General features: G+C 34.8%; 1 protein-coding gene across 1 annotated transcript; it reads left to right on the top strand.

Moving 5' to 3' along the window:
* The first annotated feature begins 928 nt into the window (after positions 1-928).
* LOC146926257 (disease resistance protein RML1A-like) lies at positions 929-13,356 on the top strand. The gene is made up of 9 exons (XM_085758648.1): positions 929-1,578; positions 1,776-1,865; positions 2,310-2,411; positions 3,051-3,131; positions 3,432-3,913; positions 9,708-10,815; positions 10,897-11,193; positions 11,298-12,606; positions 12,911-13,356. Exons 2-8 carry the CDS (start codon positions 1,824-1,826, stop codon positions 12,564-12,566), a joined length of 3,381 nt encoding a protein of 1,126 aa, XP_085614774.1. The 5' UTR covers positions 929-1,578; positions 1,776-1,823; the 3' UTR covers positions 12,567-12,606; positions 12,911-13,356.
* The last annotated feature ends 18 nt before the right edge of the window (positions 13,357-13,374 follow it).

Genomic DNA, 13,374 nt, shown 5'->3' with positions numbered 1-13,374 from the left:
AAGACACAGAGCCAGAGGATGATATAGCTTAAGAAATGAGAAGGAAACAAATAACAATACAGATTCAAACAGTAGTAGCAGATAAATTCCTCATATACAGAAGAAATTAGCATATGCTTCTTTGATCAACATAGCACCTTCAAGCTACCTTGAATAGTTTTCTTTGACAATGACCTTTCTCATACTCAACTAAGTAATAGTCAGTATAGGTTTTCCAAATAAGAGGAAGTTGATTTAGACACAAGTCTATAGTTTGATGTAAGTAGATACGGTTAACAGTCGAGCTCTCAACATTACTCTTATAATTACAATTATAATACATACAAACCTATTAAGTGCTTTAAAACAAAACTGTAAGTAGTCCATTAAAATATGTTCTTTTTTTTTCTTTTTCTTTTTTCCAGCAGTTAAATGCATTGGTTGCGGCATTTCCAATAGTCGAGGCAGGTAAAGAAGCATAGCACAAGGGGATTGCGGAAGTACATGTATTCAACTCAGCTCATTGAGTGTCTTTAAGTGCAACTGATAGCAAGTGACTGGACACTATCTAGTTATAACAAACAAATGTTTCTTAATTTACCTTCTAGGTTGAAGAAGTAAGGTAAATGGTGTATTTTTTGGTGTGCTAACCTCCTGTTCTTAGGGAAAGGACTCTAATAATCCGGAATTTGACGAGAGATGCATAAAGTCTGATCAATAATTGTTCTACACTGGAATCAAACTTGGATTATTCTAAACAATTCATCTATAGGTGGAGTTCATTAACTATTTGAGTCCAATCACTTGATTTAAAATATTTATATTTGAAGATAACCGCATGTCATAGTCACATTGTTCATTCATACAGATAATTCCAGCATGTATACAGTTTGGCAAGTCAACGTTTGCCCCTGCTATTTTATACTATTTAAATAATGGTGAATATAAGATTTGTCTAATGTACAAATCCAATAATGTGGGAGTGGTAATGTGCAGGAATTAATATTTTAAACTGAAAGGTCAATGACATTACTTCTTTCATATGAGAGAAACTTGAATCAGATCTATAGCAGCTAAAGCATTGAAGGATTGAAATTGCTTGCATATATGATATACGATGATGACGACGACGACGATGAGGATATCATCCTCCTTCCCCTCCTTATGTTCGCATAAAAGTGAGTTGAACCATAAATTTTACTGTAAAAATTACGTTTGGAGTCAAAAGATTGAAATCATTGCTTCAAGTTAGAATCAATTCTAGCAACAAAAACAATTTCCATCCAAATCACCTAAACATGCCAAAAATATTCAAGATTAATTAATGAGAGAGATAGAGAAGATTGAGTGGGAGTTTGAATTGAGAGAATTCAAATTCATTCACATGGGAGTACATGTCATTGTCACATGGTTGATACAGATAATTCCATCATCTATACAGTTTGGCAAGTCAACGTTTGACTCTGCAATTTTTTATTTGAAAGATGATCACATTAATATTGATTTGATGTGAAGATTTGATGCTATATATGGGAGTGTGAATGTGCACCAGTTCACATTCTCAACTGTATCAGATCTCTAGCAGGTAAAGCATTGAAGGTCAGTACTCAGTAATTGCCTGCTTATATGACATGATATTTATGATGATATCATCTTCCTTCCCCTCCTTATGGTTATGACTATTAATTTTAATTTCTTGTAGAGAGTATATATAAAGTTCTAGCTTCAATCAATCATATAGTTTCTTTTCTCTTTCTCCGGTATAACCTTATGTTTCCCTTATTGTGATATTCAAGGTTCTAGAGACGAAGAAATATTGTTCCGTGTGAAATTGTTCCAATTCAATGGCGTATTTGTCTTCCGGAGCTTCTCAAATAATATATGCTGTAATCTCTGCTTATTGATTTCGAATTTGTTCTACACATTATTGCCGAAAATTAAGATTTATCAACAGATATACACGTTATTGGTTTTATAATTGACAAATCTAATCCAGACATATTAAGAATCACATTCTTAAAATAAAACAGAACGTAACCATGTTTTATAGTTCTATATTTGTAGATATTGTATGAGCTGTAGAGTAAGACTAAAACATTTTTGTTACCTTCTTCCTTGCATTCTATGTCTTCCACAATCAATATAGGGACTTGAAATCATGATATAATAATACTAAAATTTACTTTATAGAAATTAGAGTGGACAATCAAATCAATTTAGTCCTTAAAGTTAGAACTGGGACTTGAAACAATGATCACATGTTTAGCTTTTGAGTTTTAATGACTTAGAATTGCCTCTGATTCTGCTTCTGTTAATTTTCATTTCCTCAGAGACAATACAGGCATTCTCGAAGTAAGGCATTTCCAGATGGAATTGTTGCAAGGACATCTAACTTGGGAATGCGGCCATTATGGGACGCTAGTATTAATTATGTATGTGAAATATGTGCTGCTACTCATCCATTTATAGTATATAAACTCATTGAAGACTCTTATAACATTAGTCTTTTTCTTCAATGCTTTACGAACTAAAATATTGCTATAGTTAACGTCATAATCCAATCCTCCTCTTAAATTTGGTTAATTTAAGTTTAATTTTGGACCAAGAAACTGATATGTGAATATGTATTGCAACTTTATCCATTGAATTGAATATCCTAATATTACAAGAATTGACATGAACATGTCATAACAAGATTATTAAATAACTACAAAAGCTGATTTTAGCTCTCAGTGATTTTTGCTTTTCAAACTCAGTCTTGGTTTAAATTGAGGAAAAGGATTGTTTTGTAACTTTTAACAGTTTGTTTATTTTTATCTACTCACAACCATAGATCAGATTGAAATGTGAAAATAATTTGTTACCATTGGTTAGAATAGTCTGTTTCTTATCAATACTTTATAGTATGATAATTTGATCTTAGAAAATGTTTATGTCTATAAAATCAAAAGTAGCATCATGAAATCAAACGAACATATATTTGTTAATCTACTTCATTGATTTTATTTTCTTTCTTCACTTTCTTCTTCAATTCTTTTTCACGTTATCTTTTGCGATTCCTGTTTCTTCAGAGAGTTTTAAAGCACCAGTTAAACCTGTGGGCTATTGCAGGAGTTAAGAAGAAAGAAATGGTCACTAAAATTGTCTCAAAGGTGATTGTTGCTTCTCTTATAAAATTTGACTTTGATCTAGAGCTCATACTATATCTTCGGACTCATGAATGACACCAGAATTATATGTTACTCATAAAATGTCACCAAAACAATCATTTTTAATTACCTGGTCTTAATGTAACACTTGTTTAAATGTTATTCATACGAAGAGATATGAATAGCATCACTTTTTGATGATTAAGTAGTAACATTTTTTAATTGTTGTTGTATTTTGTTAATGTTATAGAGATCTAAGTTTTTATTAAGAGCCTAAGTTTTTTTGTTGTTATTAAATTGAAGGCTGTAGCAGAAAAGGCACCGTCAAACATTGCTCCCCAATCAAATTATGATGTTTTTGTAAGCTTTAGGGGTGAGGACATCCGCCAAGGATTTTTTGGCCATGTGGTTAAGGCTTTTCCTCGAAAGCAAATAAATGCTTTTGTTGATGACAAACTTAAGATGGGAGATGACATATCACATTCACTTGTTGAAGCAATTGAAGGATCTCCCATTTCATTGGTCATATTCTCGGAAAACTATGCTTCTTCACATTGGTGTTTAGAAGAACTTGCGAAAATAATTGAGTGCAAAGAGAAATATGGACAGATTGTAATACCTGTTTTCTACAGGGTAGATCCTACTGATGTACGACATCAAAAGAAGAGTTATGAAAATGCATTCGCTGAACTTGAAAAAAAGTATAATTCTTCCAAGGTGCAGATATGGAGACATGCTTTGAACACATCTGCTAATTTGTCAGGAATTAAGTCATCAGATTTTAGGTTAGTTCTTTCCTTCCCATAAATTTTCTAGTGCTATATATTCACTTACTTTATACATAAGCAATAGGTATGCATGCCAACATTTGATCATTTGCTTAAATAGCAAAAAGACATAACCTTTATTTTCGCTGTTTTACTAGAGTGCATCTCTTTAATAGAACATTATGGGGTAATTTGATCCATGGCCGACCCTGCTTAGTTGTTGTTGTTGTTGTTGTTGTTGTTGTTCTTGTACTAGAGTGCATGCTCAAATAGTAGTTAATGCTACTGTAGGTGTGAGCCTTAGAGCCGATGTTTATCTATAACATGAGGCATTAAGTTATTATGAACGTTCGCAAAAAATCCTTGGAATGGAAATTTTATTTCCACTGCATTTTTATCTCTGTCAATTAACGATTTCCCTACAGCTACAACTTGTTTGTTCTGGGATTAATATAAATCTCAGTACTTTGAGGAATTAGGCTCTGATTTCCGATCAGTCATACCTTGGATTGGCTGAAAAAAGAATGACTTGATTGTGATTATGTGTATTTAATTTGGGCCAATGTAGTCTATAAATTAGTAATGGTTTGTTGACAACTTCTATAGACGAAACATGCAGGCAACAACACATTTTTAACCCTTGATCCTTGTTGGAAAATACATTAATTGTTTATTTTCCTAGGATGTGGTTCCCTATGTTATTTTCTCTAGTCAAGTCCAGAGAATTCCATTGTTATTTTTCCAATGTTATTTTTCCAATGTAACAAGTTTCTAGGCTAGGCTAGAAGAACATTAATTGTATTCTCTCTATAAAAACCAGCCTTGGCTTAGGAATAAACCATAAAAGTATTCACCCATTATCTTGCAATATGGCATCAGAGCTCCCGGTGTTTGGGGGTCTCGCTTCCGCATAAAAAAAACTCCTCTAATTAAGCCACTGTAATTATAGGTACTTGTGTTGTACCTCTATTACCAAATATATCATCCATGTGTCCGATCACCATCCTTTGCTAATAACTGGCCATACCATCAGAACCATAACACAACCGAGTCAAACGCCGGAAAACCCGCCACCGTTCACCGCCACACGCTCCTCCACGCGCTTCTTCTTTACCAACGCGTGAGGCCTACTCATAGCAACGTTGCAGGCGCGTGTGTACCACACGCCGCCTTCCCGACTGCCTTTTCTCGCCTTATTTCATCAGTTTCTTCGTCGGCGCTTTCCTGTTCTATTTGAGCAGTCAAAATTCAGATCGGAGACACTTGGTTTTTTAGTTTTCTTTGGAGATGGCAGAGGTTATTATTGATAAAATGTTAAACAATCCTTGGTGTGATTACCGTAAATACGAATGGCATACTCGTGAAAATTGTTGGAAGCTCAAAGGCAAACCTCAGAACTGGAAGAAGAAAGGTGATTGTGCATTTCAGGCTAGTAATTCTGATCAAGGGCAGCAATCCTCTTCGACTCAGCTTCCACTCACTACGGAACAACTAGACAAACTTTTCAAACTCCTCGAGTCTCCAACTCCTTCATGCTCTATAGCAATAAAAGGTAATTCTGCATTTCTTAGTGTCAGTCCCAATCATACTTGGATAGTAGATTCAGGTGCCTCTGACCACATGACAGGTGAATCCACTTTGTTCTCTTCATATAGTCCATGTGCAGGTAATCAAAAAATAAAAATTGCAGATGGCTCTTTTTCAGCCGTTGCAGGTAAAGGGTCAGTTGTGTTGTCTCCACTCTTAACTCTTGAAAATGTCCTTCATGTTCCAAACTTATCATGTAATTTAATGTCTGTCAGTACATTAATTGAAGATAAAAATTGTCAAATTAATTTTTTCAGATCTCACTGTGTCTTTCAGGATTTGAACTCGAGGAAGATGATTGGCAGTGCTAAGAAGAGTGGAGGACTCTACTACCTTGACAGTGGATCTGCATCACAACTACCTTCAAAAACAATAAGTTCCTGCTTTGAGTCTTTTTCTGTTTTGAATAATAATGATGACAACATTATGCTATGGCATTTACGATTAGGTCATCCTAGTTTTGGCTACTTAAAACACTTGTTCCCTAAGTTATTTCATAATAAGAACATTTCTTCGTTTAAATGTGAAGCATGTGAATTTTCAAAACATCAGCGTTCCCAATTTCCAATACAGCATTATAAACCATCAAAACCTTTTTCTCTTATTCATAGTGATGTTTGGGGCCCTAACCGTACAAGTACACTTTCTCTCAAAAAGTGGTTTATCACGTTTATTGATGACCATTCAAGAGTATGTTGGGTGTACTTGTAAAGGGGAAATCAGATGTTTGTCAGGCTGTTAAGGATTTTATTGCAATGGTGCAAAACCAATTTCAAACAAATATTCAAGTCTTTAGAAGTGATAATGGCAAATAATATTTTAACACTATTCTGGATGATTTTTTTCTTAAAAATGAGATTGTACATCAAAGTTCATGTCCCAATACTCCTCAACAAATTGGTGTTGCCGAAAGAAAAAATAGACATTTATTGGAGGTTGCTAGAGCTTTACTTTTCTCAAGTAAAGTTCCAAACTATTTGTGGGGTGATGCTGTTTTAACAGCTGCATATTTAATTAACAGGATGCCTTCCAAAGTTCTCAATTTTCAAACTCCAACTAATACTTTCAAATAATGTCTTCCTAGTACTCGTTTTTCAACTGATTTGACATTAAAAATCTTTGGTTGCACAGCCTTTGTTCATGAACATAAAAATGTTGGAAAACTTGAACCACGTGCTATAAAATGTGTTTTTGTTGGATAATCCCCAACCCAGAAGGGATACAAATGTTTTGATCCAAAAAACAAGAAAATGTTTGTCACTATGGATGTTACATTCTTTGAAAATAAACCTTTTTTTGATGACCCTCATCTTCAAGGGGGGGTTATAATGGAAGACTCGTTTCAAACTGAGGGCATGAATTTTTTAAATAGTTTGCCTGTATCACAAAGTTCTAAGACTTCTACTTCTGCACCAACAAAAAATGGCCATGATTCTATATCTAATCCTACTCCTGTTATGAGTAAGGAACTTGGTGAATCCGAGCCTACATTTTCTCATGTGGAAAACAATGAGAATCTTGAAAACGATTATAGTGATGATCTAGTTGAAATGCCACAAAATAATGAGTCACTTGAAGATAACAGACTTGAACTAGGAAACAGGATTTGGAAAGGGAAGGTTTTTGTGAAGAAGCACCACAAAGAAAGGGATGAGTCCACATCTCAACACTGTCATGAATCTGAACCGGGGAATAATCAACCTCCTAAGAAAAGGAAAGGTAAGTCTGTCTCTGTTTCTGAGAGTCGTATTTTGTATCCTGATATAGATGATCCTGTAGCCATTAGAAAACCTGTTAGATCTTGCACTAAACACCCTATGTCAAATTTTATATCATATTCAAATTTGTCTTCATCCTTGTCTGCCTTCACCTCAAAATTGTCTAGTGTAGAAATTCCAAAAAGTGTACAGGTTGCTCTAGAAATTTCGAAGTGGAGGGAAGTTGTACTTGAGGAGATGAAAGCTCTTGAAAAGAACAAAACTTGGAGTGTCACAACACTACTAGATGGCAAGAAGACGGTTGGATGCAAATGGGTGTTTACTGTGAAGTATAATTCAGATGGGTCAATTGAAAGGTACAAGGCTCGCTTGGTGGCTAAGGACTTTACTCAAACCTATGGTATAGACTACTCTGAGACATTTGCTCCTGTTGCAAAATTGAACACTGTAAGAATTCTCTTATCTCTTGCTGCTAACCTGGATTGGCCTCTACATCAGTTGGATGTTAAGAATGCCTTTCTCAATGGCAATCTAGAAGAAGAAGTGTATATGGACATTCCTCCTGGTTTTGAAAACAAATTTGGATCAAATGTTTGCAAACTAAATAAGTCTTTGTATGGATTAAAGTAGTCTCCTAGAGCTTGGTTTGAAAAATTCACTCAGTCCATGAAGAAACAAGGGTACATTCAAGGACAGGCTGACCACACCTTGTTCACAAAGTTCTCCCACGATGGAAAATTCGCTGTCCTGATTGTTTATGTTGATGATATTGTACTTACTGGAGATGATACAGTGGAAATGGCAAGAGTAAAAGAGAAATTAGCAGTAGACTTTGAAATCAAGGACTTGGGATCCATGAGATATTTTCTTGGTATGGAGGTTGCTCGATCAAAGAAGGGTATTGTGATTTCTCAGCAGAAATACATTCTGGACTTATTGAAAGAAACAGGAATGAGTGGATGTCGTCCAGCAGATACCCCTATGGATCCTAATGCTAAACTTTGGGGAGAAGGCAGTGTTCCTATTGATACTGGAAAATACCAGAGATTGGTTGGGAAATTGATTTATTTGTTGCACACCAGACCTGATATTGCCTTCTCAGTTAGTGTTGTAAGTCAGTTCATGCATTCTCCTTTTGAGGAACATCTTGAGGCAGTCTATAGGATACTGAGATATTTGAATGGGAATCCCGGAAAAGGTTTACTTTTTAAGAAGACTAATGAAAGAAATGTGTCTATCTTCACCGATGCTGATTGGGCAGGTTCAGTCACAGACAGAAGATCAACCTTTGGATATTGTACCTATGTTTGGGGTAATCTTGTGACATGGAGAAGCAAGAAACAAGGAGTTGTAGCAAGAAGTAGTGCAGAAGCAGAGTTGAGATATGGCTCATGGTATTTGTTAAGGATTATGGATCCAGAGAGTCCTAGAAGAACTTAAGATGAAAATTGAGCTTCCATTAAAGTTATACTCTGACAGTAAAGCCGCTATTAGCATAGCTCATAATCCAGTTCAACATGATAGAACCAAACATATTGAGATTGATCGACATTTCATAAAAGAGAAGTTAGACGCTGAAATCATATGTCTACCTTTTGTGACTTCGAGTCAGCAAACTGCAGATATCTTGACCAAAAGCTTGGCAAGACCAACCTTTGAGCATTTAATAGACAAGTTGGGCATGATAGATATCTATGCACCAACTTAAAGAGGGGGGGGGGGGGGGGGGGGGGGTTGGAAAATACATTAATTGTTTATTTCCCTAGGATGTTGTTCCCTATGTTATTTTCTCTAGTCAAGTCTAGAGAATTCCATTGTTATTTTTCCAATGCAAGAAGTTTCTAGGCTAGTCTAGAAGAACATTAATTGTATTCTCTCTATAAAAACCAGCCTTGGCTGAGGAATAAATCATAAAAGTATTCACCCATTATCTTTCAATAATCCTACTAAGGAGGAAGGAAAAGAGAAAGAAAAAGAAATGTTTTATAATGGGTATTAAACCTCTCAATACAAACTTCTAACAAAATAAGTTTATAGTAGTGCCGCAGTTCAGACTGATAGTATGTTCGTTGTCTGAAATGTGGTGGTGTCCTATATCTACATGACACCGATGGATATGGTTACAATTGATCACTTTTAATTTCTTAAATTATTACCAGTGTTTATGTGTCATTTTCGAGTTTGATGCATGTGTTTGTATAGTGCTTCATTAGTAGGGGTGTGCATGGTTCATGAAACAAACCAAACTGAACCAAAACAAAATTATGGTTCGGTTGGGCTTGTGAAACATGATACCAGAGGAAATGGGAGAGAAAGGGTTTAGCAATTTGTATTGAAGATAATAGAAAATGATACAATTTTACTAGTTGATGACAAAGGAGTATACCTTCTATTTCAACAAAAATGGAAGGGCTAGACTATTAAATTGGTTATGGTTGACCAAATTATTTATCCACCCCTACTCATAGGCCGTTAATATTCATATATCTTTTTCTTTTGTTGTATAGAAATGATGCTGAGCTACTCGAAGAAATCGTCAATCTAGTGTTGAAGAGGTTGAGTAAGGACCCAGTTAACTTAAAAGGACTTGTTGGAATTGACAAATCAATTGCACATTTGAATTCATTGTTGCAAAAAGAGTCAAAAAAGGTCTGTGTCATTGGAATTTGGGGTATGGGCGGTATTGGCAAGACAACTATTGCAGAAGAAATTTTTAACCAAAATTGCTCTGAATATGAAGGTTGTTGTTTTTTGGAAAAGGTAAGCGAGCAATTAGGAAGACATGGAATAACATTTTTGAAAGAAAAACTTTTTTCTACCCTATTAGCAGAAGATGTGAAAATCCATTCACCAAATGGGTTGTCTAATTATACTGTGAGAAGGATTGGCCGTATGAAGGTTCTTATTGTTCTTGATGATGTTAAGGAAAAAGATCTGCTAAAGATGTTATTTGGAACTATTGGTTGGCTTCAATCCGATAGTAGAATAATTGTAACAACTAGAGATAAGCAAGTATTTAATGCTAATGAAGTTGAAGATGATGATCTACATGAGGTTGGGGTATTGGATTCTAGCAAAGCACTTGAGCTTTTCAATTTGAATGCCTTTAAACAAAGCCATCTTGAAATGGAGTACTATGATCTATCAAAGAAGGTGGTCGATTATGCCAAAGGAATTCCATTAGTTCTTAAAGTTTTGGCTCATCTACTTCGTGGAAAAGACAAGGAAGAATGGGAAAGTCAGCTGGACAAACTTAAAAGACTGCCAGATAAAAAAGTTCAAGATGTAATGAGGCTCAGTTATGATGATCTTGATCGTTTAGAGCAAAAGTATTTTTTAGACATTGCATGTTTCTTCAACGGGTTGAGTTTGAAAGTGAATTACATGAAACTTTTACTGAAAGATTTTGAAAGTGATAATGCAGTGGCTATTGGGTTAGATAGGTTAAAAGATAAAGCTCTTATAACTATTTCTGAAGATAATGTTATATCTATGCATGACATTCTACAAGAAATGGGTCGGGAGGTTGTTCGTCAAGAATCTAGTGAAGACCCTAGAAAATGCAGTAGATTATGGGATCCTGATATTATCTATGATGTATTGAAAAACGACAAGGTATGATATATTTGGCGATTTTAGATAACATTTGTCATTTTGGTAAAAAAATATTTTGATTTTTATTTACATTAATGGCAGGGCACTGATGCTATTAGAAGCATACGTGTAGACTTGTCAGCAATCAGGAAGCTGAAGTTAAGCCCTCATGTATTTGCTAACATGACCAACCTGCAATTTTTGGATTTTCATGGTGGAAATAATCAACAATGTTCGGATCTTTTTCCTCGAGGGATTCAATCTTTTCCAACTAATCTAAGATATCTTTCTTGGATGATTTACCCTCTAAAATCATTGCCAAAGAAGTTTTCTGCAGAGAATCTTGTTATATTTGACTTGTCATTTAGCCAAGTAGAAAAGCTTTGGTATGGAGTGAAGGTAATTTTGACTATGTATCTTCCAGATTAAATTTCTCTTAATTCAAGGAATTTGTTACTAATTACTTAAGCTTATGTTTGATATCCCCATTTTTTTTTTGTCAGGATCTAGTTAATTTACAAGAATTTAGACTCTTTGATTCACGATCCTTGAGAGAGTTGCCGGACCTTTCAAAAGCTAAAAATCTTAAAGTATTGAATATCACACAAGCTCCTTTGTTGAAAAACGTCGATCCATCTGTTTTATCTCTTGACAATCTTGTCGAATTGGATCTAACTTGTTGTGATAATAATTTAAGCTTCGTCTTGTATCACCAACTGAAGAAATTCAAAAAACTATGGATATTCTCTGAGATAGGATATAGTTTTCCAAGAGAAGATCTAACTAAGAGTTGGATCAATGAACTGCCATTATCTTTTGGATCTCAAAGCATGCTAGAAACCCTGATTTTAAAAGGCTGTAGAATTGAGAGGATACCTTCAAGCATAAAAAATCTTACTAGACTAAGATATATAAACCTGACTTTTTGCATCAAGCTTCTGACTATACCAGAGCTTCCATCATCACTTGAAACTCTATTAGCTGAATGTGAATCACTGGAGACTGTAGGGTTCCCTTTAACAGCTTTTGAACAGTTCAAGGAAAACAAGAAAAGGGTTCTGTTATGGAATTGTTTGAACCTGGATAAACGTTCTCTCATAAATATTGGGTTGAATATTCAAATCAATATAATGAAGTTTGCATATCAACATTTATCCACACTGGATCATAACTACGTTGAAAGTAATGTTGATTACAAACGTAAGTTTGGTTCTTATCAAGCATTGTATGTGTATCCAGGAAGTAGTGTTCCAGAGTGGTTGGAGTACAAGACAACAAAGAATGATATGATTGTTGATCTCTATCCACATCATCTCTCCCCTTTGTTGGGCTTTGTTTTTTGCTTCATCCTTGCTGAGGACTACCAACAATGTGAACAAATTGAGTTCAACATCACTACAATTGATGACAAGGATGATGATGAAAAGGATGGTGTCAGTATTTACATGAATAGGACACCTTTCGGTATTGCATCAGATCATGTGTGCATGATACACGACCAACAATGTTCTCGGTACCTAACTAGAGTAGCAAAGAATCAGACAAGGTTTAAAATCAAGGTTACAGCAAGGACAGATACAAATGTAAAGCTTAGAGAAAGACCAGAGGTGGAGTTAAAAGGGTTTGGCATAAGCCCCATAAGCAACTCAACATATCATAATCTCATTCAACAAATGGAGTTGTTTGATTATAGGAACAAATGGAATAGGACTGTGCTTAGTATCATCCTATGTATTTCCTTCCTACAGTTGAAGATGAAGAAATTGATTTAGACCCAAGACTATAGTATGATGCAAGTAGACACAGTTAACAGTTGAGTTACCAACATTACTTTCTATCATTTTAGTTTTAATACTCACACCTATTAAGTTCTTAAAAACACAACCATAAGTAATTCATTGACATTTCACATACACTTTTAGATACTGTTATGAACGAAAAGGACACCTGACTGGTTCATTCGTTTTCTAGTAAATTAAATCAGTCAGTGCTTTATTGAACAATGATCTTTATGTATTTATGAATTCATCTTGACGGTGAAGTACACTTGAGGTGATAAAATTAATTAGATTACTATGAGTGCATTAAACTATGCTCTTTGTTTTTTGTTCTGCAGTTGATGCATGGTTGTGGCATTTCCAATATTTAAGGCAGGCGAAAAAGTGTAGTACAAGGGGATTGGAGAAATAAAGCTATGAAACTCAGCTCACTGAATTTTCTTTATATGAAACTGAATGGAAATTAATCTAGTTATAACAAACAAATGTTTCTTGATTTTTATTTCAAGGTTGAAAATTAAGCTATAGGACAAGGACTTCAGAGGTAATTGAAAGTTGTAGGTTATCTCTGGTTTTCTTGTTTAACTGAGAACTTCTATGATTGATTTTATTTGTAACACATGAAAGTGTAAGTTCATTTAATTAACAAAAATAAAATTTGTTGAATTCTTCATAAGTAGATTTTTTTAAGGAGACACCATTGTGTGGTTGGTTTGTGGTAAGGGACTCAGATACTTCAGGGATTCAATGTCTTTGCTCAGAAAACCTAGGTGGTACAGGGAAACTCACCTTGTTGCGCAAC

The sequence above is a fragment of the Medicago sativa genome, chromosome 4 (genome assembly GCF_051527215.1).
Source record: "Medicago sativa cultivar Bolivia chromosome 4, Bolivia_mono, whole genome shotgun sequence".
NCBI classification, from domain to species: Eukaryota; Viridiplantae; Streptophyta; class Magnoliopsida; order Fabales; family Fabaceae; genus Medicago; species Medicago sativa.
This window is presented reverse-complemented; position numbering and strand designations above follow the sequence as displayed.

Excerpts from the sequence above, each read along its gene's own strand:
- LOC146926257 (XM_085758648.1), top strand. The coding sequence starts at position 1,824 with ATGGCGTATTTGTCTTCCGGAGCTTCTCAAATAATATATGCT. Across the intron at positions 2,412-3,050 it reads GGGACGCTAGTATTAATTAT|AGAGTTTTAAAGCACCAGTT; the intron begins GTATGTGAAATA and ends CTGTTTCTTCAG. Across the intron at positions 3,132-3,431 it reads TCACTAAAATTGTCTCAAAG|GCTGTAGCAGAAAAGGCACC; the intron begins GTGATTGTTGCT and ends ATTAAATTGAAG.